Source organism: Liolophura sinensis, chromosome 13 (genome assembly GCF_032854445.1).
Source record: "Liolophura sinensis isolate JHLJ2023 chromosome 13, CUHK_Ljap_v2, whole genome shotgun sequence".
NCBI lineage: Eukaryota > Metazoa > Mollusca > Polyplacophora > Chitonida > Chitonidae > Liolophura > Liolophura sinensis.
In genome coordinates, this window is record NC_088307.1 from 11,509,884 (window position 1) to 11,536,180 (window position 26,297).

Genomic DNA, 26,297 nt, shown 5'->3' on the forward strand with positions numbered 1-26,297 from the left:
ATTTAGATGCAAAATCTATTAAAATTATCTGAGTAGACTGTGAATCATTAAAACTTTCCTTTCTTCATAAAATATGCATGCTGGTTTCTATAGCAAGTTTTAGATTGTTCAAACAGGTCAAACCGGAAAAAATCCTTTTATGTCAGGGTTTGGACATGATTGTAATAGCGAAATGATTCAATTGCCTTTAAATGTATCACTGAAATTTCAACCCCTTTTGAAATGTTGAGTAGTCTCCCCTTGACAACAGATGGCACCTCGGACAATTCCTCAGTAATACCTAAGCTCTTCTGCTACCGGGCCCAAAAAATTACACTGTATTATATACACTTCGGATATTCGTCAACCTTTTGGCAATGCAAACTGATAAACTGTCTTCATTGCCTGATTAAAGCGCTAACAGTCCAGGACTGTACAAGATATACATCTTATATACATGTACTTGTCTGTTGGACAATAAAAACACAAAAAGCACAAAAAGCCCATGCCATCAGAGTGAATGCTTCACAGGTTCATCATCCCGAGAGTAAAGCACAGACACTCATATATGTTAAGCTTGAAAAAGTCAGTGTCATACTCCAAAGGTTTGATAAACTTCCTTGGATGAATATTAAACACAAATACATGTTCTGATTTCACATCCTATGAAAATGATCTGCCTAGCTTCCAGATTGAAAAAAATAGCCTTGGTTTCCCTGTTTCAATGCTTCTTTGAAAAGTGTGAACAGTTATCAAAGCCGTCCTGTTTCCATTTCAAAGAATCTGCACGAAAACACAAGACATTACTGATGCACTTATAATGTTTTTCTAAACGCTGCTGTATTTCCAGCGTAAGTCCATCACATGAGAGGTTGTTCTTACGTACTTGCGTAAAACTGGAATGATGAAGCCTGTACACATAATGGCTTTGACATCACCTCACTTGACCGCATAGTTCATTTCGATCACATTATTCACCTGATCACATGATAAAGAATACTTTCACACATGGAAAATAAGCTCCCTGGGGACTCTTTTTCCATTCACCTGAGGGCACATTATGCTTTAGGAATGGTGTGAGGATGGGAGAGAAAAACGGTGGTATACAACACAGAGATGCTATGATTGGAGTCGCATGGAGCAGCACATAGAATGGTTTCCATGGTAACTCTTCTTTCTTCCTCTAGTGTCAGTCATCCCCACAGAACCACCTGCTCATCCCACTTCTGACACCAAGTATCTTCAGTCCAGTGAAAGGAAATTGGCACTCTTAAAACTATACTTTTTGAAGTAAAAGAATCTTGACCATAATTTATTGTTCTGTTTGTCACTCATCACCACCAGACTCCATCCATTAATTGTACTTTTGACACACAGCAATTCCTTTCCACCGGATGGGTAGAGGTACATATATATCATTTTATCTCTGCCCTATTTGTGTTCATAGTTTCAGCTCAGCTGCCAATCCTACATGTATCCGTGTGGCTCCAACTAATGGAGTCTATTAAGGCCTCAATGAAAAAAAAAGGCACTTTTCTTCTTTCTCAGAGTGGAAAGCTTAAATCTTTTTGACTGCATCCCATTCTGGGAATCTGAATATCCTTTATTGCTTCATGATTGGCTCTCGCTAATTTTCCAGCCGATGTTAGTTGTGTCAATCAAAGTCACTTCTATAATCACCTTTTTAATTCAGGCAGGCAGTGTAAAGCAAGTAAAATCGATCCACTAATCATCATATTAACACTCCATCCACTGATTCCACTTCTGACACCAAAAAAAAAAAAAAAAAAAATCTGCAACCAATGAATCCTATCCAGCAACGTGGACATTTCATAACACACTGAGCACTTCAATGGAACCTTTCTCAACCAAGCTGGTCGTCTGACATTTCAGATCTCTTGCCATGAAGAGCTTTTCCTTCCTCTCACTCTATAACACCATCACTCGGGACGATCCATTTTGACCATATCCTAGAAGAGGTTAAATATCGATCATATCAACCTCTCCTCTGGAGGGGGTTTAATAACATGACCCAGTTCCACCCTGGAACCTGACATTTCCTGACGACTTGGACTGTAAGTTCCTCTTGTGGCCCTTTTGTTGCGTGCCATCACCAGGAACACTATTACACCTGCAAGCACAGAAAACAGTAAACATGAACAATAACTAGTAAATAAAAGCAACACTAAACATCTTTGTATACGGTAATTCTTCAACCATTTCTCATATTTGCAAGATGTTTAATCAAGCACATTCTGAGGGCAATATTCTGTGTGCAGTACGTGTAGACCGACAAAATTATACTTTTTGCAAAGCTGTCAAATTTGCCAACCCAACCAATGTAGTTTTGTCTCCAAAATCAAATTAAAAAAGCAGTCTTTGATATGCAAGAAAGCTGAGGAATTAGCATACCTCCAGTTATCTTTTGATTTAACTGGTGCTTGATTGTCATCCATAAGCCTCTGATATGTATATATATATATATATATATATATATATATATATATATATATATATATATATATATACTTCTGATAGGGAATCACAGTGATGCAGGTATGCCAAGTTCAACCCATTTCTAAGTACCTGAGCTATCAGTTCAAGGTTTCATGCTCATATAGTAATCACCAGTTGACTAAAAAACCTTAATACTTACAAATAATTATCACAAGGACCAAGAAGCCCACCACAGATCCCACAATAATACTGATAGTGTTATCGTCTTCAGGACCACCCACTTGTGCTTCCTGGAAACAGAAAAAATAACCAACATTCATTATGCTGTCCTTGAATACTTACAGTGAACACAAAATGATATGAGAATGTCAATGACATTTGAAATACTCGGTAATATAGCCACAAAACTATTTTCATTTTCGTTAAATGACCTAACTCTTCTGCCCAAAAAGTTGCATTTTTAGAGGTGAATAAAAATGATAAAATATTAATCCTGCCTGCCAAATAATCCTAAAAACATTCTTTTAAGACCAACAGAACTGTAAGAATCAGCCAAATTATGCACTGTAGTCATGGGCAAAATTTTAGGTCATTTGCCGAATTTACATGTATGTCTTTATTTTTTTTTTCTCAGAATTTTTGCTGTGCCACAAAAAAGGAATCAAAGAGGGATAAAACACAGAAATCTTTTCAGACCACATAAGTGATTTGACGTCTCATCGATTTCTTCACAAAAATGTTCCTCATTTATCTAAGGAACATTTTGAGATTACAATCTGTAAAGAACTGCCTAACAACATTTTGAGTATATCTAGACTAGTGACATCTAATATATTGCAATTAACATCACTTCAATTTTTTTTTACCTACAGTTGTAATTCTGCTTTAACTATGGTTGCTAGGGGGTGTGTAATTTGCTACCACTCTATTTATGCATTTACATGAACAATACAATAAGACCATAACTTTGGTAAACTGACCAATTATATTGGTATCAATCTTGTACATGTATGTTTTAATGGACTTTGGGGCATTTATGATGAAGTGAACGCATTAGGCAAACATATCGGGTCAGTAACTCATTTTGGGTCTTTGTTCGTTGATTTAGCCTGCTTCATATGTGTTTTGGGCGACTCGGTTGTAAAGAAAGAGATTTGGGCTCATGATCGCTTAAATCCATGCGTCGCAACTCACATTAATCTATCAGCCACCAAACAATAAGGACGTTAGAAGTCAATGATCGCAAGGTCAATTCCCCAAAACGACATATAATACAAACCACCAAAGAACTATTTATTTATTTATTTATTTGATTGTTCTTTTATGCCCTACTCAAGATTATTTTACTTATGCGACAGTGGCCAGCATTATGGTGGGAGGAAACCGGGCAGAGCCTGGGGGGAAACCCACAACCATCTGCAGGTTGCTGGCAGACCATTCCACGTATGGCCGGACAGGAAACCAGCATGAGCTAGACTTGAACTCACAGCGACCGCATTGGTGAGAGGCTCCTGGGTCATTACGCTGCGCTAGCGTGCTAACCAACTGAGCCACGAAGGCCCCCAACAAAGAACTACGAAATTATATGAAGTACAAAAATAGGAAGGAATCATGCAAAGAGAAGCTATCAGCAGTTGTTGATGCTGGAAAGACCCAAGGTATGTTCTAGGCGACTGAGTGAAATCAGTATTCATGTTGTGTACCATGCTAGAATATCAGTGGTCGATTAAAAAAATATGTATCTCAGTTGCGCTTCGATTGCCATTGTTCATATATCCAACGTGGCGATCCAACTCAACACAATGAATATACGTCCCCTAGCTATTGGCTAAATGGAATTAAGACACAAATCATGAAGCAGAGTGCCACAGATTCGACACGGTCTGTCCATATTAACTTACAAGAGAATTATACTCATTGTAAAACTTAAGAAACTTGGGGTGAAGGCGTTTCATGGTATAACCTTGACACACTAGTTTCTGCAGAAATAACTTGTGACGTGAATTGAAATCGTTACAGAACACGCAGGATCTAACAAATGCTACAAGACGAGATATGTGCACGCCATACGCAGGACCATATGACACACTTACCTTTCTCTCGCACAAATCTCCAGCATATCCCTTAGCGCACTGACAGGTGAAAGCGCCGGGCTCGTTGATACAGGTTCCCCCATGCTGACACACACTGCTGATGGCGCATTCATCGATGTCCTCGCTACATGTTGCTCCCTCGTACCCTGTGTCGGTACAATTGCAATCAAACCCGTTCACCAAGTCGATGCAAGTGCCTTCGTTCTCGCATGGCTCATCGATGCAATCGTCGATATTTACGCCACAGTTCTTCCCAGTGAACCCAACGGCGCATGCACAGTTGTACGAACCGAAGGTATCATTGCAGGTACTGTTGTTAAGGCACGGATTGTCTTCGACGCACTCGTTGCGATTTTCCTCGCAGTTGTCTCCCTTGAATCCTAAAACCACAACAGAACGCTCAGAGCGTGAAAATGCACTTGGATACATTCAATGTAAAACTTCATGCTCTGACTATGGTATTTCACCTGGAGTTTAATATTTAAAAAATGCATTATACAATCATATAAGTATTTCTTATAAGACTTTAATCAAACTTCACAAAAAAAAACTCTTTAAAAGCCATATAAGTTGGATGAATCAGATCAGTCAGAATCAAGCAAAATGTGTCACTTAAACAACATTAAATACAGTGCTTAAATATTTCCTTGGTGTCAAATGTTCTATTTTGCTATTTGACTTCTATAGCACCAAACAGTGGCCATTTTCACAAAACTTTGTAAATAAATTTTTCATAGCTTTTCTTGTCAAGGACAAAAGACATTGTCTTACACTATAACTCAGACAACAGAAAAAGTTACGTGACATATGACTTATGGTGTTCTGTGAACCTGGCCTCTGGACTATATGTAAAGATATAACTCTTAATTGAACCAGGCAATCTTTCGACAGCGGGCTTTAATCCGTTCTTTACTTGATAGTGTTTAATACCTTAGTGAACAATTTGTTACTCATACAATGATGGTTAGGTGGAAGAACCTCTGCAGTCGTATTCACACACTTATAGCTGATCAGTTATCCAGTCACCAAGTCCCCACAAGCAGTGGGAAGGTACACAGTCACCAAGTCCCCACAAGCAGTGGGAAGGTACACAGTCATCAAGTGCCCACAAGCAGTGGGAAGGTACACAGTCACCAAGTCCCCACGCGCAGTGGGAAGGTATACAGTCATCAAGTCCCCACGCGCAGTGGGAAGGTACACAGTCACCAAGTCCCCACGCGCAGTGGGAAGGTACACTGTCATCAAGTGCCCACAAGCAGTGGGAAGGTACACTGTCATCAAGTCCCCACAAGCAGTGGGAAGGTACACTGTCATCAAGTCCCCACAAGCAGTGGGAAGGTACACAGTCACCAAGTCCCCACGCGCAGTGGGAAGGCACACAGTCATCAAGTCCCCACAAGCAGTGGGAAGGTACACAGTCACCAAGTCCCCACAAGCAGTAGGAAGTTACACAGGCACCAAGTCCCCACAAGCAGTGGGAAGGTACACTGTCATCAAGTCCCCACAAGCAGTGGGAAGGTACACTGTCACCAAGTGCCCACAAGCAGTGGGAAGTTACACAGTCACCAAGTCCCCACAAGCAGTGGGAAGGTACACTGTCATCAAGTCCCCACAAGCAGTGAGAAGTTACACAGTCACCAAGTCTCCACAAGCAGTGGGAAGGTACACAGTCACCAAGTCTCCACAAGCAGTGGGAAGGTACACAGTCACCAAGTCCCCACAAGCAGTGGGAAGGTACACAGTCACCAAGTCCCCACAAGCAGTGGGAAGGTACACAGTCATCAAGTGCCCACAAGCAGTGGGAAGGTACACAGTCACCAAGTCCCCACGCGCAGTGGGAAGGTATACAGTCATCAAGTCCCCACGCGCAGTGGGAAGGTACACAGTCACCAAGTCCCCACGCGCAGTGGGAAGGTACACTGTCATCAAGTGCCCACAAGCAGTGGGAAGGTACACTGTCATCAAGTCCCCACAAGCAGTGGGAAGGTACACTGTCATCAAGTCCCCACAAGCAGTGGGAAGGTACACAGTCACCAAGTCCCCACGCGCAGTGGGAAGGCACACAGTCATCAAGTCCCCACAAGCAGTGGGAAGGTACACAGTCACCAAGTCCCCACAAGCAGTAGGAAGTTACACAGTCACCAAGTCCCCACAAGCAGTGGGAAGGTACACTGTCATCAAGTCCCCACAAGCAGTGGGAAGGTACACTGTCACCAAGTGCCCACAAGCAGTGGGAAGTTACACAGTCACCAAGTCCCCACAAGCAGTGGGAAGGTACACTGTCATCAAGTCCCCACAAGCAGTGAGAAGTTACACAGTCACCAAGTCTCCACAAGCAGTGGGAAGGTACACAGTCACCAAGTCCCCACAAGCAGTGGGAAGGTACACAGTCACCAAGTCTCCACAAGCAGTGGGAAGGTACACATTCCCTGTCTAAGGTCAGGTTTGAACTCGCACCTCTTGCCTCATAGGAACTCATTTCATTAGTTATGGGGGTTCCACTTACACAAATCATGGTTGGTACAATTTGAAAATTTCTTTCTACATGCCCCAAATTCATATTTTCCATGCTACTTTGAATAATACAGTAATACAGCAAATTTTGAAGTCAACAGTAGTCTTTCATATACCAGACTTTTCCAGGTTCTCCAGGCCTCACACAAACACTTGTCAAATGCGTTAATCGTACAGGCCAATACAGTACATATGCTTACGATCTTACCTGAGGTACAGTGACAGGTGTAATTCATCAAAAGTACGTTCTGCTCACAAGTAGCACCATTACTGCACGGCGCTGACACACAAGGTCCTCGGATCTCACACTGTTTACCTGTAATTAACAACATGGAAATTTGGATCCTCCAGACAGACAGTAAAACCAGACACCTGGTTTGGAGTTGTTGAATACATGGTGATCCTAATTCAAACTCTTTTGTGAAGAAAACTTAATGTGATATGACACATTTTTCACAGGTTTCTGATGGAATAAACTGGAACAAAGAACCACTTCTGTAAATAAATCTATCACTTTTTTTAACCATGATAAAATTTCATGACTGGCAAAAAGTTTTATGCCTGAAGAAAACCATCAACCTTTGGCAACAAACTTTCCATCATGTGACGAACAGAGTTTTCTCTGCACAATGAACACGTGTTCTATTGAACATGGGTAATCAAGACTTGAAGGAACTCTCACCTTCATAGAAAGGGAGACAATCACATTCCCAGATCGTTCCCTCGACACGACAGGTGGAGCCCATTAGACACTGGTTGTAGCTGCAGTTGGCAATGTCGCAATCCTTCCCTTCATACCCAAGCGTGCAATTACAGGAGTAGTCCCCGATCGTGTTTTCACAGCCAGCTCCATTTTTGCACTGTCCTATGTCACATTCATTAATGTCTACACATGGTATACCTGGCAAACAAAAATTAAATGCAACATTATTTATTTATTTATTTATTTGATTGGTGCTTTACCCTGTGCTCAAGAATATTTCACCTATATGACGGCGGCCAGCATTATGGTGGGAGGAAACTGGGCAGAGCCCTGGGGAAACCAACGATTCTCCGCTGGGCTGCATTTGTGAGAGGATTTCTGCATTTTCTGGGTCACTGCCCCGCGCTGGCGTGCTAACCCCCTCGGCCACGGAGGGCCCATGTAAAATTAAAACGATAGATTAACGGTAGGTTATCAGCACAAAAGTTTTTGATCAACAACTGAATTTATTTATTTATCTGATTGGTGTCTTATGCTGTACTCAAGGATATTTAACGTTTACGGTGACCAATATTATGAAGGGAGGAAACGGGCACAACCTGGGGAGAAACCCACTAGGACCTGCAGGTTACTGGCTCAAAAACTGAAAATTACTGGAGTACATATAGTAAATACATGGTGATGATCATCTTGCATTTTTTAAATTTTATATACGTGTATGTAGTTTATAAAATTTACTTTCAGCGAGAAAAAAGAAAAATACAAATCTTAACAGTCTATATGCTGTTACGGCTTGTTTCGCCCAGATGTTAAGCCATAATCATTCACTCATGTCTAATTCCCCTTGGATTTTCGGATGTTGTGACATCAATATGACCCTGGTTCAATCATCTGACCATCCAGACTTCAAAAAACAACATGTTTTTTACATTTTGTAATGACGGGCACAATCAAAGATGTTGTGATGTTCTTTCCTGGTTGAAATCTCAGAAAGGTGATTTCAGTCCTGTTGGAAAATGTAACTTTCAGCCCCACAAATAGTACTGACGTTTATTTGCCTCTAAAAATGCTCTTTTTCTGGGTGAAATTTCAGGTCACTTTTGGGCCAGAGAAATTAAAACAGTGAACAAAATATAATCATTATTATCTTGGAACAAATGTGTCAAAATTTCAACTTCCACTTCTCCATACCATCCACCCCCCCGAAAAAAGCACTGCGGTGCATTTGGTGTTCGTGAAGTCAGAAATCGCTCTTTGTAATTGGCCCCAGATCTTACAGTCTTCTGAACTTGGGAACCGGATTGAATTTTGCAGTTGTTGAAAATCTTTCCCCTCACCTGTGAATCCTGGGTCGCAGTCACACTCGAATGATCCGGGCTTCTCCACACATTCCCCTCGATCACCACACGGATTTATTGTTTGATTACACTCTAGGATATCCACATCACAATCCACCCCTTCCCAGCCTGGACAAATGCAAAAAATGTGTTACACGCTAAAAAAAAATATTTTAAGCCTTTTTTAAAACTCAAACATGAGGTGCGTCATTTCATTAGAACTGGCCTTTCCCACCATCTACCATGTCTACCCTAATTCCTCAACCTTTACACATATGACAGAACAACTTTCAGTGCAACTTCTCCCTATTTTTGATTTCATTTTGGAGACTATATTGGTTGGATTGACCAATTTCAGGGCTTAGGAAAAAGCAAACTTTTATCAGTCTACACAAAATAACGCCTACAGAATATGGTAGAAAAAACACCCTGCGAACACGAAAAAAGATGGAAGAATTACTGTACTGTAAAGCCTTGGATACAGCCAGCACTTTTTTCTTAAAGAAGAAAAAGACTTAAATACCAAACAAATACCATTGAATAGAGTATGCATTCCCTTGCAGGTGCATGCCATAAAAATTCTAATATGTACTTCAAATTGAAAAATTATAAATACATTCAGCGCCAAAATCCACTGTGAGCAACTCCATTTTGCCTAAGAACTAGTCCTGAAGTCGGTGTTAGGAGGAGATTTGCCTTCTGTAACTGCTGAAGGCTCACTACCTTCTTCCCAGAAGGTAGTTAACAGTACAGTTCGTTTTCCGTTTGACGATCGGGAAACCGGAATGTTAGAAGTAGGTTCCGAGTTTACATGAACAAGCCGGCAGTTTTAATAACTCTCACTGACTGAGAGGCAGCACACCCCCAGCATAAATTACAGAGTTTTAAAGATGGAGGACGCCATGGACTGAGCGATTTATGTCAGCTTTGCCGTATTCAAGCTTTACATGTATGGCGAGGAAAAATTGCAAAATTATGCAGCAGGCACCATGAGATAGAAAAAAATGTGAAAATTTTAGCCTATAGTGCCATTTTTTAAAAAGTTTTCTTCTCCCTTAAAATCTGACCACTCTACAAACTCAGACTGAAAGATAAAAGGAAACAATAAAATACTTCTATCAAAATCACAATAAAAAGTTAATCTATGGTAAGGATCTTCTCTGAGAGTTGGTCAGGTTAGCCCAACAAACATACTGTTAATCATGGCCTCAGACTTCAGTGCAGAAGCAGTATCAAAGCTAGGCGGGGGAATTACCGAGATTGCACTTAATTCTTACGTAATACGACCTGACTCAGAATTGAACCTTGGACCTTCTACTTATTAGGCAGATGATTTAAGCCCTCGATCACTGCAGTGTAGTCATACATATTGTACTTTACTGATTTTATTTTTGATTGGTGTTTTACGCCGTGCTTACATACTGTAAATTTTAAGCCTTTCAACCACTAAATCCCTTTTTTTAAGAAGAATTTGTGCATAGAACCATTATGAAAATGACACTAAAAATAATTTGTTCGTGTTATTTAAGATGCAATCTTCATAAAACTGTGAATTATTCAGATCTATCAGAATGTTGCAAAATATTTTTTTCAAAAGTTGATGAATTAGGGAACATGTATTTAAAGATTCTCTTGGCTAATCATAGCTTACCGCTGGTACATGTATTTAAAGGTTCTCTTGGCTAATCATAGCTTACCGCTGGTACATGTATTTAAAGGTTCTCTTGGCTAATCATAGCTTACCGCTGGTACATGTATTTAAAGGTTCTCTTGGCTAATCATAGCTTACCGCTGGTACATGTATTTAAAGGTTCTCTTGGCTAATCATAGCTTACCGCTGGTACATGTATTTAAAGGTTCTCTTGGCTAATCATAGCTTACCGCTGGTACATGTATTTAAAGGTTCTCTTGGCTAATCATAGCTTACCGCTGGTACACGTGCAGTTGTAGCCATTGATGAGATCTGTACATATTCCACCGTTCTGACAAGGCCCTGGTTCACACTCATCAATGTCAGTGCTGCAGTTTTTATCTGTGTAGCCTGTAACAGAAGACAGAAAAAAAAACTTTGAAAATGTAAATACCCAAAATGTACTTTTTCAAATGACATAATGGAACGGCATCATGCCATATCCAACATACGAGGAGAGAGGAGGTGTTTTAAGTTAAAAAATTACAACAAGAATCACAAAGCCGTTTGTGACTGAAGTCAAAACTTAAAACCTCTTCACAATGCTAAGTTATAGGTAACGTAAGTTCAAATTTAGATACATTTGTCTATACATATAATAACATTGATAAGATGCACAACATTTTAATTTCTAAAGGCGAAAAATAAGGCTTAAGACCGCATTTCAATTTGGACTTAAGTCAGAAATGTCTTTTTTTCGAATCAGCCTCAATCATTCTCAGCCAATTATGTTTTCAGAACATCAGAACTTTCCATGCACAATATCATAACGATTTTATCCTACACTGCAATTGAAGGTGGAGCTGTACATATAGTAGTAAAAAGATTCTTATTTCCATGTAATTAAAGCGACTGGCCACAAAGCAACTGGTCACAAAACAACTGGCCACAAAGCAACTGGCCACAAATCAACCAGTCATTTTGTTACACTGCTTACAAATGTAATATCAAATAAGACATCATAATTATAATAATATCTTTATTCACCAAAGTATGCTGGAAGAATTTACAAAGAAATTGTGCTTCACCAAATTCTTCTAGATATATGCCGAAATAATAATAATTCATAACGCATAATGACAAATAAACTATGAACTCCAGAATGACTGAAGTTAGATCTATGAAAAAAAAATCACAAGTAGCTATAAAATGGATTAAGAATAGATTTCCATGTTTTCAGCTTGATACTATCCCTGTTGAACTAATTCAGTTAACCAATGACATTGCACAAAAATGTATCCCATTCTGCAATAGGCTATGAGGTTACTTGTGGGCATGGGTGTTACGTATCCTGTGATTGGCTAACACATTGCGTTCTGGGGAATCCTCCAGGCCATGATTGGCTAAAAGATTATGTTCCTGGCCACTTGATTGGCTCGACAGTTAGGTTCTGTGGAATCACCACAGCTATCATCGCCTAAAAGTTTCTCTGACATTACCCATGCTGTGATTGGGTAAGAGATAATTCCTTGCATTTTCATAACACAATGTTCACAGAATCTATTAAAAAGTTACCAGAAATTTTGGCTGTGTCCAGTATATGGTGTTAATAAGACTGACATTAAACAATGTTTCAAGCAAGTATTGAACTCGTCTCTCACTAAAACCTACCTGGGTGACACAAGCAGATATAATCCAGGAGAGTGACGTTTGATTGGCAGGTGGCACCATTGCGACAGGGAAAATCAGCACAGTAATCAATTTCATCCTCACAGGTTTTTCCCTCGTATCCCGGGGCACAGGTACAATTAAACCTCGCCACCTCCTGATGAATGCGCCGTGAGAAAAAACAAACCACACAGTCAGACGTAAGTCAATCGTAAGCAGAGAAAGCGCATGTAGCTTGCATTATTTCACGAGCGTGATTGAACATTTTCTGCGCATGCACCAGGTAGGTTCTTAAAATTTGTAATCCCAAATCGTGTCCTAAACAGTAACTGAAAATTTTCTGCAGGAGAAAATGAATATGTTTAACTTACAAACAGAAAGCCTACTAAACACATTTCACTTCTGGTGCTTTAAAACTTTCTTTCTTAACATTTAGATATTTTCTCTGAAATCAAAGCAGATCCAAACATGTGTACATATTCCTGCAGTTTATCTAAAACACATGGTCTGATAATTTATCTTTGAAAAACGGACCAAATGAACATTCTCAAAGTGGAATTTTTTTCAGAAGGGTACGAAGATAATAAGAAAATGATTTGAATATTCCTGGAACTAATTTGAGACACATCATGCATGCCCGTGGATAAATAAAGAAATTTCAAAGCTGTATTAACTAGTCTGACTTGTATTGAGATTATGGAAAACATTTGACTCGTTACCATGGAGATATACATAATCATCTTTTTAATTAAAATACATAATCATCTTTTTAATTAAATTTGCATACCTGTCCTGATATCGTTTCATTATAATCCTGGCAGGTAGCTCCGTTCTGGCATGGCTCACGATCACAGGTCTCTGTAATCTGAGTGGGGAGACATTCCATGGATTACTGGACTGAATCAATGAAGGATTATGGCCTAATAGCAATATGGCATTACTGCAGTGGTAAAATATACCTGCAGAAATGACTGACTGATTATGTTTTGTCAGAAATCACTATATTTGCCCTAGATGTTTGCTTGAGGAAAATGTAAATAAATGTCATAATCTTTTTGGTTACTTCGGTAACCGGTGCTGATCGAAACCCACATTTTCCCAGGGACATCCGAACAAAGCTCAAAACATCCTTTTGAGGCGAACAAAAAATTCTAATGTGTAACTTTTTGTTGTCACGGTAAATTTTACGTCAAATACAGGACATGTATAGTTACTAAGTGAAGAAATAAAATCTGGAGCATTGCATGCATCAGTTCACACCATTCACCAAGACACAGTGCAATAAGCACTATTTATGTTTCTCCTATTGTGACAAATATAGGCTGGACTATATATTTACAGCCATCAATTACTGTAACGTACAGCATGCAGCGTAGTACAACTTGTATACATTTACATGAAGACTTGACACCTTTAAAAAAACTGTTTTGAGAGAAAATGAAGAAAATGATGATAAATACACACCCCTGTTAAACTACTATTTATTTATTTATTTATTTATTTATTTGATTGGTGTTTTACATCGTACTCATGACTATTTCACTGATACGACGGTGGCCAGCATTATGGTGGGAGGAAACCCGGCAGAGCCCGGGGGAAATTCCGCGACCATCCACCAGCCTGAAAACCCGTGACTAGGAAGTCAGCATGAGCTGGACGAACTCACAGCCACCGCATTGGCGAGAGGCACCTGGCTGCACTAGTGCCATGATCAACTGAGCCATGGAGGCTCTGTTACACCACTACATGCGTAGTGTGTACACAGAAAGTAACCACATGACAATGACATTTGGTAGCATTTTAACCTACAACAATTTAGACTTGCACAAGAAAAAAAAAATTGACCAGAGGTGAATTTGAATCGAGTCTCAACGACGACGTATACTCACCAAGATATCACAGTTTTTACCAGTGTAATTCGAGGTACAGTTACAGCTGTAGTCATTCAGTTCATCTATACACAGTCCCCCGTTGCGACAGGGTAAATTCTCACACTCGTTTCTCTGAGCTTCACACCTGGGGAAAGGTAAGATTATCACTAGTAACAACAACAACAATAACTGGGAGGACACATGTATGAACATCCGTGGAGATGTGTGCAAAATGTCTCTGTTTGAGGAGTCTACGTCTTGAGAACCACAGGTATGTCTCCGAAATGAGTCCATACGCCCAGGTGGATGAAGGAAATGGCCATGGAATATATGAGCAATCCAGCCAAACATGGTGAGACAAAAAAAAAAAACTCCAGAAAAAAATTGTCACTCTTAATGAAAATGAAGTTCACAGTTTCACACAGTGTCTTCCATTGATGAGAGCAAAGAAAAAAACAACACACACAAGTCACAGGTAAATCCACAGGTAAACCCACAGGTAAATCCTCGTTAAGAATCCAGATAGTCCAGGTGTGTGATATGATTGCAGTCTGGACTGAAATATAGCTACATGTATATACAGCCCTCACTTCTGTCCGGTATCCACCTACATGTGGCTGTATCTGCCACACTGCCGGTGTTGACGCAGTACCTGTAGCCAATCTCTACCTGACCTTAACGAGTCGACAAAACTGCCCTCAGGTTAACAGCCCTCTTAACACAGACGCACAGATTTCTGATAAACTTTTCCAGATCACCAGGTTGTATACTTGCCTGGTGTTTACCTGTGCGCTGGTTTAACTTTCACCTGAGTATGCCTATTGGCGTAACGAGCTACTACTATTGTCCTTCTGACCTCTTGACTATAACAGTGCATGTAATAAAGTAAAGTGAACAACCAGGTGTTAGAATGGTGTAACTTGCACACGTCTTTCACAAGGTGCTTATCTTGTGCAAATTATCTAGTTCAAGTTAGGCAGTACAAGCTATAGCTAGACTTTCTTCATCATGACTTTGCAAACTGTCATTCTCCTTATTCAAACAAGCATGCATTCATACACCACAAAAAAAAAAAAAAATACACCTGTTAAATTTTCCAGATAAACCTAATTTTACAAGGTTTGTGTACATCAACTAAACAGCTTCTCAAGCCAAGCAGAACATCTCACAAAATCTCACAGGTATACACAGGTAATACACATGTACAGCTAATATGCAAAATGATGTCAGCTGCGACAAATTTACCCCATATGCGTTTACCTGAGACGCACAGGTAGACACATTAGATTGATAACGATCACCAGAGGGGGACCGATCAGCCCAGGTGAAGTGTTTGTAATTAACGCTGTGGATTCATGCTCGTATATACATATATGTGTACGCTTTATTTCTCTATATCCTTGTGTGTTTATAGATATGCAGGTATACATGCAACATAGGCTTGTTTAAAGTTTCTTTTCCCCCAAAACAGCGCACTGAATCCAATGCTAACTTCAAAGCTTTAACTATGGTACATGTATCTGAATGTCCAAAAACATGCTAACAGTTGGAGCTCATGTTAAAATGCTATCAACATGTATGTCAGTTAAATGCTATCAACACGTATGTCAGTTAAATGCTATCAACACGTATGTCAGTTAAATGCTATCAACACGTACATGTATGTCAGTTAAATGCTATCAACACGTATGTCAGTTAAATGCTATCAACACGTATGTCAATTACATGTATATTGTAAATGTTGATTATTATTAGTAACTGAATTAATACTTTTTATATATCTGCATAGACATAAACTTTATCAAAATTTACGCAGAGCCTAATCTTTAGGGAGCCTGAGTTAGTATTTCCATGCACATGTGCCTGTATCGGTAAAAAATTCACGCGGAGCGCAGTCCTTGTGGAAGAGATTCCACTGTGAAGCAGCACATTCACTTAATACCCTATAAAAACAGCTAAATGAAATTTAGGATATACAGTTACATGTCCAGACATAAATGTAGGCGCCATTACAATTTTAGTCCACTTTTTCACCTCATGTGACAATATCGTAACACAGGTAAGACACGGGTTAAGCTGGGACCTAAGGTATGGGTAAATGTCCAGGTAAAAAATCACGCAAGTATTGAGGTCAAACTGCCGCCATTCTTGTATATACACATTTAAAGCTGAAAGCACTTTGACACTGTAAATACGTAAACTTCAAACTCAATCATCATACACCTCATAAGTCATTCGATCTCATTCCAAGATGATCAATAAATCTCTTAACATGGATACTGAGTCACCAGGGGGCAGGCCTTGCACACCTGTCCACACCCAGGTGAAAATAACTCAGCTGTAATCAACAGGTACAGTATGACACATAACACTGCTGTACATCAGCTTTGATAAAACCTTACATCATATCGTATTCCATACCTGACTTTATCAGATCGATAAAGAGCTCTGATTTTATATGTAGAATGATTTACAAGAATGGTGAGAATAATTTATCAAAATGTGTGTAAATATATGCAATATACATGTATCTACAAGCTACTGTAGTCGATAACATGCGTACAATGTACACGTAGCTAAATGTGAGACAGAAATTTAAGTAGTGTGTTCCATTATTAGCTATGAACAGGTGACATCATGTCTTACCTGTACAGGTAATCAATATGTGATATAACGTTACCTGTTATCAATATCAACAAGTGCATGTACAGTATCCACATGTATACCTTTAAACCTTAAAGCGAAACCATAAATGCAACTGAGCCCAGGTGAAAGAAATTTTAAAAGAAACTAATAAACTGGAATAGAATCTGTTAAATGTTGGCAACGATTTTCATAAATAATGGAAGATTTCACAAAGTATCCTTTCTGACACGCACCTATTGAAAGATGATCATAAAGATAAAACTATAGCTCTTAAATAATGTATCCAACAGTTTCAATCTCGCTCTAAACACTGATCACTTTAAACGAGACTCTTTTGGGTCTTTCAGATGAATAATACAAGGACACAGTAAATAGTTCTTCACTGATAATCGACAATTCCCGGCATTTTAGATCACACCGGTACATCCAGAACACATATGTACGGTGATGTCCACTAATGCAGAGGGCATTTTGCTGCTACATGTACTTTTCATTTATCACAGTCAAGTCTCCACACCTTTTCACACACATTGTGCAAGAAATCACTAAACAAATTTGAGGGTTTTAAGGCACACGGATGTTGTTCATCCCAGCTGTCATATCTCCATTCTTTCTTGACTGTTGGGTAAGAAATCACTAGACACACCTGGAATCAGCGACACATATATCTTCTTTGTCACCGACAGTTGTGAAATCCCACTCATTCAAAACACTTGGGCATGAAATCACTTAACAGACCTGGCCTCAGCAACACATAAAACTCCTTGCACTACACCACTGACACAAATAAAAAAGGCCAACATCGGTTCAACTCTGCCGATCTAAGACTAATGTGCCTCCTTCCTGGGTCTTGCTGAACAGCTTACATCCCTGGGGCGATGCAGCCTGGAGTCTCCATGGGGCAAATTACGTCATACAGCTCAAGGGGAGAGCAAAGGTTCAGTAAACATAGCTTAATCCTTCTTGTAAATTATGGCACCTATGCATTACATAAACTCAGGACTTTGCACTGAGCAAGGGACAAGTACATCATCCCCTGTGTCATTACAGAAAGGCTGCTTTCTTTCTCTGGAGTCCCCCCTGTGGAGAGGGTTTTAATTGTGCAGGCTTTAGACAAACACAAGTGGTTAACAAAACAACAGTGAAGGTGGTAAGGTTATCAGTCCAAGCTCTCACTGGGGGTGTCTATATAGCCTTCATACTCAAGGCTATGCTAAGAATGGCCCTGTGCCCCTCTGAAACACTGCCCAGAAACAGTTCTATGGGATTTCTCATAACACATCCCAGTTTGGCTCAGCAAATTTAAATGGACCTGAGCTAACATAGGCTATTAAAGCGAGCAGGTATTGTCAATATACATGTACCTCTGCCCAGCTACTTTAAACACTGTGGGACAACACGGTTTGACAACGGGTGAGGCAATCAGTGACAGTATTTATTACACACTAGGGCTGTTACATCACCAGCAGGCCTTGCAGCATGCACCTCTCCCAAATTTGAGGACAATCTTGAAAATGCAAACATGAATTACACCTACATGTACATTAAATGAGCATATATTGCGTTCCTGAGTAACTGACCCTGTTTACCATGATTCTGAGAGTTCCATTGATTTTAGAAATTTGTACTGAGGTTTGCTTGGAACACGGGACTATATTCTACTGGTAAAATTGTAAATTTCATCACCAAAAATAACATTTTGTGACATTCATTTGCCTCCAAAAATGTCATTTAGGTTAAGCTGTTTCCAGTTAAATTACTAAATTCCACATGACGCATCATTGTGACATTTAAACCCTAATCTGCGCAAAGCACCTGTAGCACCAGATGAAGGATGAACATGTATCAATGGTATAGATTTCCACCTGACTCAGGTGCTGATTGTGGTCATCATGATAACAGATGTAATACAATGTAGATGATGACAATGTACATACCGTTACATGTATGGGAATGTTGACACATACTTTACACGAATGTTTGCTAGTGGAGGGGAGCAGCTAGACTTACAGGTACATGTACATTGACAGGCCTTAAAATGATACTTTTGATGCCAACATTTAAATATTTCTGACAAGAAATCAATCAAACTTCGGAATAAAACTTTTAAGTGGCTCTAAAAGGTGGATGAATCAATCAGAAAGCAAGAAAAAATTTGTCAACTTGAAAAATGCTAAACTTTAGGTCGGTCAAGAACAGCAACTGCTTACAGTGTTTGCTACAGGTAGTGAAAAAAGCAATAAGCTCTACATGTATCATTATATAATTGTTCACTTATTTGATTGGTGTTTTAGGCCGTACAGCAGAGTATTTCACTTGTGCGACGACGGCCAGCATTGTGGCGAGAGGTTTGTACAGTAGTTATACACCTCTTCCCTTACTTATTACAGCGTTGTTGTTGTCGGGAGAAATCTGTACCTTCCCACAAAGCGTGTTGTATGAAGTCTGAATAAGGCTACTCTTAGCCTGTAATATAAATACATGTATATATAGTGATATGCTGAATGTTACATTTAACTACTGTAAGTGTTTATTAACCACACTCCCCCCCCCAGGTGTCCCCCCCCCCTGCAGATATTTATAAGTCCGTAGGTCTTAACGCAGCTGACCACAGGTATGTGTGTGGTGAATCCTTAAAGCAGAACAACCCTCACATGTTATAACAGAAAATGGAGTGTGGGTGGGTAGAGAAGGGGGGCCCTGACCTGCCTACTACATGTACATGTACGTACCTGAAGCAGTGACGTGAATCCTGCTTTGTCGGCATGACCTACGTGTCTTTTGATACGTGTCTGTACACGTACATGTGTACATATGCTCTGATGATTAATTAAACTCAAACTTTTCAAATTCGCAAAGCGTTCGCACAGGCAAATTAGCAAGCACTGACAGAGGTAAATTAGCAAAAGCATTAACAGAGTGGGACTATAGCTCGTATCACCAGGGATAAATTAGCAGGCACAAATAATAAACAACAGGTTTTTGCTACCTATTCCTGCACTGAACTGTTAATGGACTGGTAATATGGCTCTTGAGAAGAAAAAAAAAATGAGCAGCCGAAACACTTGTTTTAAACAAGGTTTAAAGATGCCTAGTAAAATGTTTTTCATGGGTTATATATGTAGCTGACATTTCTTTTTCTTGTGTGTTTATCCTACTCTGTGAGACACAAATCTGAATGTAGGTAGCAAAATGCAAACACTGTATGCAGCTCCCATTCACAAGTTCGTTCTACATGTAAATGGAACATGTACACTGTATTTAGGTGAGACAATCCCTGTGAATTCTAGCCCGCTGTTTCTTCCTAAACTGACAAATTCTCCTTGTAGATTCTCACGGTTAAACATCACATCCAAACACCCCAATTAGAGTATCCTCTACTGACATCTCAAGTACACGTGTGCGGAACAAGGTTCTTCCCAACGAAAAGTCATCAACTTTCATTAGAATGCATGAATAAGGGACACGAGGCCGATTAGCATAAGCAACTCATGCATATTCATGTGGGAAATTTGCGGTTTGAATTTCAACCAGTGAAGTCTCAATGATAAATACAAGTAGAAATTGAACATCTAAGAAAAAATATGTAACTCATATCATACTCTCTTTTTGATTCTTTATCAGATATAGGCACACAGGCTTTTTAATGAGCTCTGCCATGCACAAACGTGAAATCTGTTGATGGGCACTGCGCAGCACGCTTTAAATAAACATGCCAGAGAATGCTTTTGAATTTTTTACTTCTAGGCCGTGCTTTAGCTCATACTTAGCATTCATTGACTAACACTGATTCCGCCAGTGTCTGCCTGTATGAGAAAACCAAAGCGTCTTTAGAGGGTGAATAGCAGATACATGTAAGTCAAAATGGTTTCTTTTGAAGAGAGTGGCTATACACCATATTATAACAGTGTTGACCGGACTTCTAAACACACAGGTCATAAGGTTAGCCAGTTACCCCTTCACAAGTTGACGCGTGAAACATAAAATTAGTGCAATTTGGACACCCTGTTTTCAGTACCTCTAATATGGAAGAGACAGGAGAAAACAAAATGAACATAAAAACAGCAGTTTGGCCAGGCTCTTTGACATTTATGGCTAGCGCTCTCCTGCAGGCTGCAAAACAATCTCTAACAAATGCAATTCTTTGACAGAAGAGAACCCTAATGGACAGCAAGAGTATGGTAACTCACTTTCACCATAAATTAAGCCACATACAGTGAAGCCCTGATCAATTAAATCAAAATCACAAAATGGAAAACTAGTAATTGATTTATTTATTTATTTGATTGATGTTTTATGCCATAATCAAGAAAATTACACTTATTCAACAGCAGCCAGCATTATGGTGAGAGGAAATCACGCTCAGGGAAACCATAGTTTGCTGCAGCTGGCAGACCTTCCCCTAAGGTAGCTGTATGAGAGAAGAGGATGACAAATAAATGAGGACATAAATAATAGCTTACCTCCAACCATAATATCCAGGTATGCAATTACAGGTGATGTTGTTCAGGCCATCCACGCATGTGGCTCCGTTCTGACAGTCGTGATTTATGCAGTCATCAATGTCATTGTCGCAATTTCTGCCGTCAAAACCAATAGGGCAGTCACAGTGGTAATCGTTCCACAGCTCAGTGCAAGTACCGCCATTGTGGCAGCCATACGCATCACAATACGACATCTGGGAGTTGCAGCCCTTGATTACCTCAGTCTGGGATTTCAGTCGGAATCGCTGCGTGGCATTGTTTAAAGACGGAATCTGTAAGTCAGTATCCGAGAAAAATGGTAGCAAAAGGTCATTTATTCGTATTTCATCCAAACAGCCAATCAAATGGCTTGATCCCGTCGGATTTGATCCCACCAATAATTCCGTGGAGTTTGCATGTCCAGCGTTTGTACCAGAGATCAAACCTGCCAGCGTTTGAACGGAGTTGTCATCGGCAGAGACTGGTTTGTTGTCAACAAACAACTGGATCCGCCCTGGGAACTGTTTCATGATGACACTATGCCATAATCCATCTGATACAACAACAGGACCCGTCAGACTCTTTGTCTCCTGTCCCAGGGCATATGTTAACTTGACACTGCCGTTTTCCAAATGTACCACGAGATACTCATTCTCCAGCTGCTGTTGGCTTCTGAGCAAAAATATCGTTCCTGACTGTTCTCTTGTGCGAAGCCTGAGTGACACGGAGTTTACATCCACTGACTTGAGCCCTACTCCTTCATAATAGAGACCTCCTTGTGAGAAAGTAGCACTGGTGACACCTGAAACAGTACAAAAGTAACTGTTACATGTACTGTGCCTCTAAAAGTGTATTATATACTGACAGCTTACTAATTGCTGAAGTGTTTTCATGTATTTGATGGATGTTAAATGCCATGTTCAAAATGTTTTCACATATACAATGGCCATCAGTTTTAATTCATGAAGGAAACCAAAGTGCCAGGGAGTAAACTACCATTTCCATCTACAGATGTCTACATCATAACAGTTAACAAACGCCCATGTCCACAGGCAGATTTGAGACCTTACCTCATGTGTCCTGCTAATGACACAAATTCAACATGTAACAAATTTAAATTTACCTGTAACATTTAACTATTGCTTATTGTTGCCTATATGTAGTTGTTAGTTAGCCCATACCAAGGGAAATCACCGTGAAGGGGAGGTAACTTTGTACATGTACTTACATTCATAGCCACCCTGGAGACTCTTACATGTGGCATTTCCAGGGCAAGGCTGAGCCTTACACACATCCTCAATGCCACAATCCTTGCCAGTAAAACCTTCAGGGCAAGAGCAGCTAAAAGAAAAGAAGATGTAAGGTGACACTAATGTTACTTTGTGTTTTACATGGACCAGCAAACTGACATTAAAACTCCCTAAAAATGGAATGAAAATAAAATTCAAAATTCACCTGTTTATTTTGTTTGATTTTAATGTTTTAGATGACTTAGATCATGTAAATATGTCTTTAAACAGGAACAACTGGAACAAAAATTCAAACTGGTGAGGTCTAAACAGGTTCAGCCACATTTGCACCACACCTTTGACACATGGATTCACAGGGTGTTCAAACTGGGCAAGTAGCAGGCTGCAGACAGCTGTCTACTTCCATCCCTGTAGCCGCCTACTTTGAATATTCTTACTACTTAAATCAATACTACATGTAATTATGACAATTATTTTCAATATAGCCGCCTACTTTTGAAGTCTGACCTCCTTCTCGAATTTTAGCTGAAAACCCTCGTTTTATAATAATTGTAGCTGTGTATTAAATCATAATGTCTGTTAGAGGCTTGTTTGTCCAGTGTCTCTATGAATCTCTATGAACCACTGAACCGAAGGTCTGGCAGCAACCTGCAGATGGTTGTGGGTTTCCCCCGGACACTGTCCGGTTTCCTCCCATCAAAATGCTGGCTGCTGTCGCATAAGTGAAATGTCCTTGAGTACGGCGGAAAACACCAATCAAATAAATAAATAAATAAATAAATAAATAAATAAATAAATAAATAAGTAAATACTGTACTGAACCTCACCTCTCCAGTTTTATGTATTTCTTTATTTACACTCAAGATTATTTCACTCATACAACCATAGCAGTCACCATTAGGGTGTTAGGATACAAGGGGAAACCAGACCATCCCAAGTATGGCCAGAGAGAAAACCAGCACAAGGTGGACTTGAACTCACAGCAACCGCATTAGTAAGAGGCTTTTGAGTCATTGTGCTGCACTGAAAATGCTATTCACTTGGCCATGAGCTCCTGTCTGGGTACAGTTAGTTACATGTGTTTATTTATTTGATTAGGGTTTTACGCTCTACTCAAGAATTTCTTCACTTATACATTGGTGGTGAGCATTAGTATTGGGGGTGGAAACCGAGGGAAACCCGCAACCAGCCACAGGCTGAGGCAGACCTCCCATGAAAGTTTGAAATTTAAGGCGACATGACAAAGTTAGTATTAACTCACTTGTAATCATTATAGATGACATTCTCACATGTCGCATTGTTCAGACAAGGTTGTGACATGCCGCACACGTCATCGTTCACAATTCCTTCCAATATGGTGGAGGTCCCGTTGGGCAAGGGGAACGACTCTGGCAGGTCGGCAGACGGTGTTCTCAGGTTATACATCAGGAGCAGGTCTCCATTAACTCGCAAATCCTGAAAAACGCCTTTAAACCTGGTCATACCATCATAAATCTCTGGATTCTTTGTTTGCCGCTTGCGCCGTTGGGCTGTCAATCCTGGCAGGCTGCCGAAACTGAAATGGTCTGTCATGATGTGACAGAGACCCCCGGCATCGAAGAATATGACTTTGTCGAACATCGCAATTCCATCCACGAAGATGGAGAGCTCTCTAACTTTCCTGTCGACCTCTAGGAAGTGGGTGTTGCCGTCGTTGTAGGTGACGTGCTGTGGACTGCAGCGCTCAACGTCGCCGGAGCTGCAGACTCGGAACTTAATGCACATCTGACCAGATTTCAAGTACAGCAGGAGGTAGTTACAGCGCTGAAGGCATTGTTGTGGCAGTTCTTCCAACTGACCTCCCATGAAGAAAAGGACACCGCTGGGCTTCCGTGTGGTAAAGAAGAATGACAACTGGAGGTCTGTCCACAAGATTTCTACCTGGTCGGTCGGAGGTACAAAACTGACCAAGGATACATTTTCACCTGAGCCAAAAGTCACAGGTGGAATTTCTGAAAGACGGATTGAGAATTGTGATGAATTCAGTACTGATGAATGGGTTAGAAACAATTAAAATATTTTTTACCACAGTTAACAATTTCTTTTATTTAATATTTTTTTTCAACATTTAACAGTTTTTGTAAACAATTTTTTTCTCACAATTTCACTCTTCTCTTGCTTTTCTTGTCATAAACAATTTCTTACATAATTAAAAATGTATAAAAAGTTAAAAAAATGATTTAACCATATGAAATAAATCATGCTGATAAAAAAAACTGCGGGCCTGTTGACATCTGTTAAATATAATCAAAGCGTTACAAACTTTTAGGTCAAATACTGTAGTCTTAGTATAAAAATTAGCTATACAACAAACAATATCCACAGACACTTTGTACTGTTTCCACAACAAACCTTTATCACAGGTTTTGCCATAATATGGGCGATCACAGACACATTTTGGCGTGAACCACATATCCACACAGGTGCCCTTTCCCTGGCAGGTGTCCGGGGTGCACTGTTCATCTCTTTGACACCCGGCACTAACATTTCGTCTGGTCGAGGGATCGCTGTACACCGGACGGGCATTGTCTATCATCACATCTTGGAGACAGCCGATGAAGTTCTTCTTTGATCTCATCATCTCAGTGACATCATTGAAAATTCCAACCCCTCCTAATGTGACGTCTTCGATGACGGTACTGTGACTGAAGGAGATGATGCATATTTGGTTGAGGCACAGTGGATCCTTCTGAAGGGAGATGGTTAAGCTGGTGTCTGTGAGTTGGATATCGAGACTATGCCATTGGCCGTCGTTAAACTCAATAGGCAAACAAGGAGGGGGAGACCGGAAAGTTCCAGTTCCATTGAGACAAATCTGGCCTGCCATCATCTCAACTGAGAGAAAATTTTGGGGTGACGACCCAAGCAGGTTGAGAACGCCATCTTCGACAGTCGTTCGGAAACGCGTAGTCAAGTTAGACAATGGCCCTTGATGATAGATGAAAGAATCTCCGTAGAAAGACAACGAAGTGTCCTCTTGACACAGACGTCCTGCCCAACCAGGTAAGCAATCACAGGTGTAATTGTGTTGGTCAGAAGCTTCGTCAGCCAATGTTGGCACGCATTTGGCTCCATTTTGACACTGGTTGCCAAGACAACCTGTTAGTACCAAGCTACAGTTTTTGCCTCCGTAGACAACACGATTCAGCGATGGTAAACACTGGCAGAAGTAATCAGCGACTTGGTCGTGACACGTGGCTCCATTACGGCAAGGCTGGTACACCAAACATTCGTTGATCTCACTGAGGCATCGGTCGCCTTGGAAACCTGGAGCACAATCGCAGGAGAATCTGTTGACTCCGTCTAAACATCGGCCTCCATTATAACAGGGCTGAGTTTCCAACAGACATTCGTCAATGTTAAATTCACATTGTGATCCTGTAAACAAAGATCAATTGATATCAAGTTAAAATTCCAGTTATACAAAATAATATGGAAGCCTTAAATGATAAGTCTATTCTGAATAAAATAAAAATAGAATATAACAGCACTGTGATCATATGAAAATAGATAACTTCGACAGCATTATTCGAACACCTTTGATTGCAAACAATTTGTTTATGCAAAAAATAAAAATTGAACTTAATATCCAGCAAACGCATATAATTAAAAACCTTGGAGTTTATTACCAGTACCTAAATATATTT

General features: G+C 40.0%; 1 protein-coding gene across 2 annotated transcripts in view; it reads right to left on the reverse strand.

Moving 5' to 3' along the window:
• Window positions 1-1,664: 1,664 nt before the first annotated feature.
• The window catches only part of LOC135481079 (protein crumbs-like), a 94,699-nt gene continuing 70,066 nt past the window's right edge, over window positions 1,665-26,297 (reverse strand). For both annotated transcript variants that reach the window (XM_064761010.1, XM_064761011.1), the window contains 14 exons: window positions 25,003-26,028; window positions 23,873-24,602; window positions 22,590-22,702; window positions 21,362-22,163; window positions 14,271-14,397; window positions 13,169-13,246; window positions 12,385-12,538; window positions 11,011-11,124; window positions 9,084-9,212; window positions 7,726-7,944; window positions 7,252-7,359; window positions 4,530-4,909; window positions 2,636-2,726; window positions 1,665-2,110 (listed from right to left, as the gene is read on the reverse strand). In XM_064761010.1, coding sequence (XP_064617080.1) covers window positions 1,971-2,110; window positions 2,636-2,726; window positions 4,530-4,909; window positions 7,252-7,359; window positions 7,726-7,944; window positions 9,084-9,212; window positions 11,011-11,124; window positions 12,385-12,538; window positions 13,169-13,246; window positions 14,271-14,397; window positions 21,362-22,163; window positions 22,590-22,702; window positions 23,873-24,602; window positions 25,003-26,028 — 4,211 coding nt within the window. In that variant the 3' untranslated portion in view covers window positions 1,665-1,970. The remainder of the gene's footprint in view (window positions 2,111-2,635; window positions 2,727-4,529; window positions 4,910-7,251; window positions 7,360-7,725; window positions 7,945-9,083; window positions 9,213-11,010; window positions 11,125-12,384; window positions 12,539-13,168; window positions 13,247-14,270; window positions 14,398-21,361; window positions 22,164-22,589; window positions 22,703-23,872; window positions 24,603-25,002; window positions 26,029-26,297) is intronic.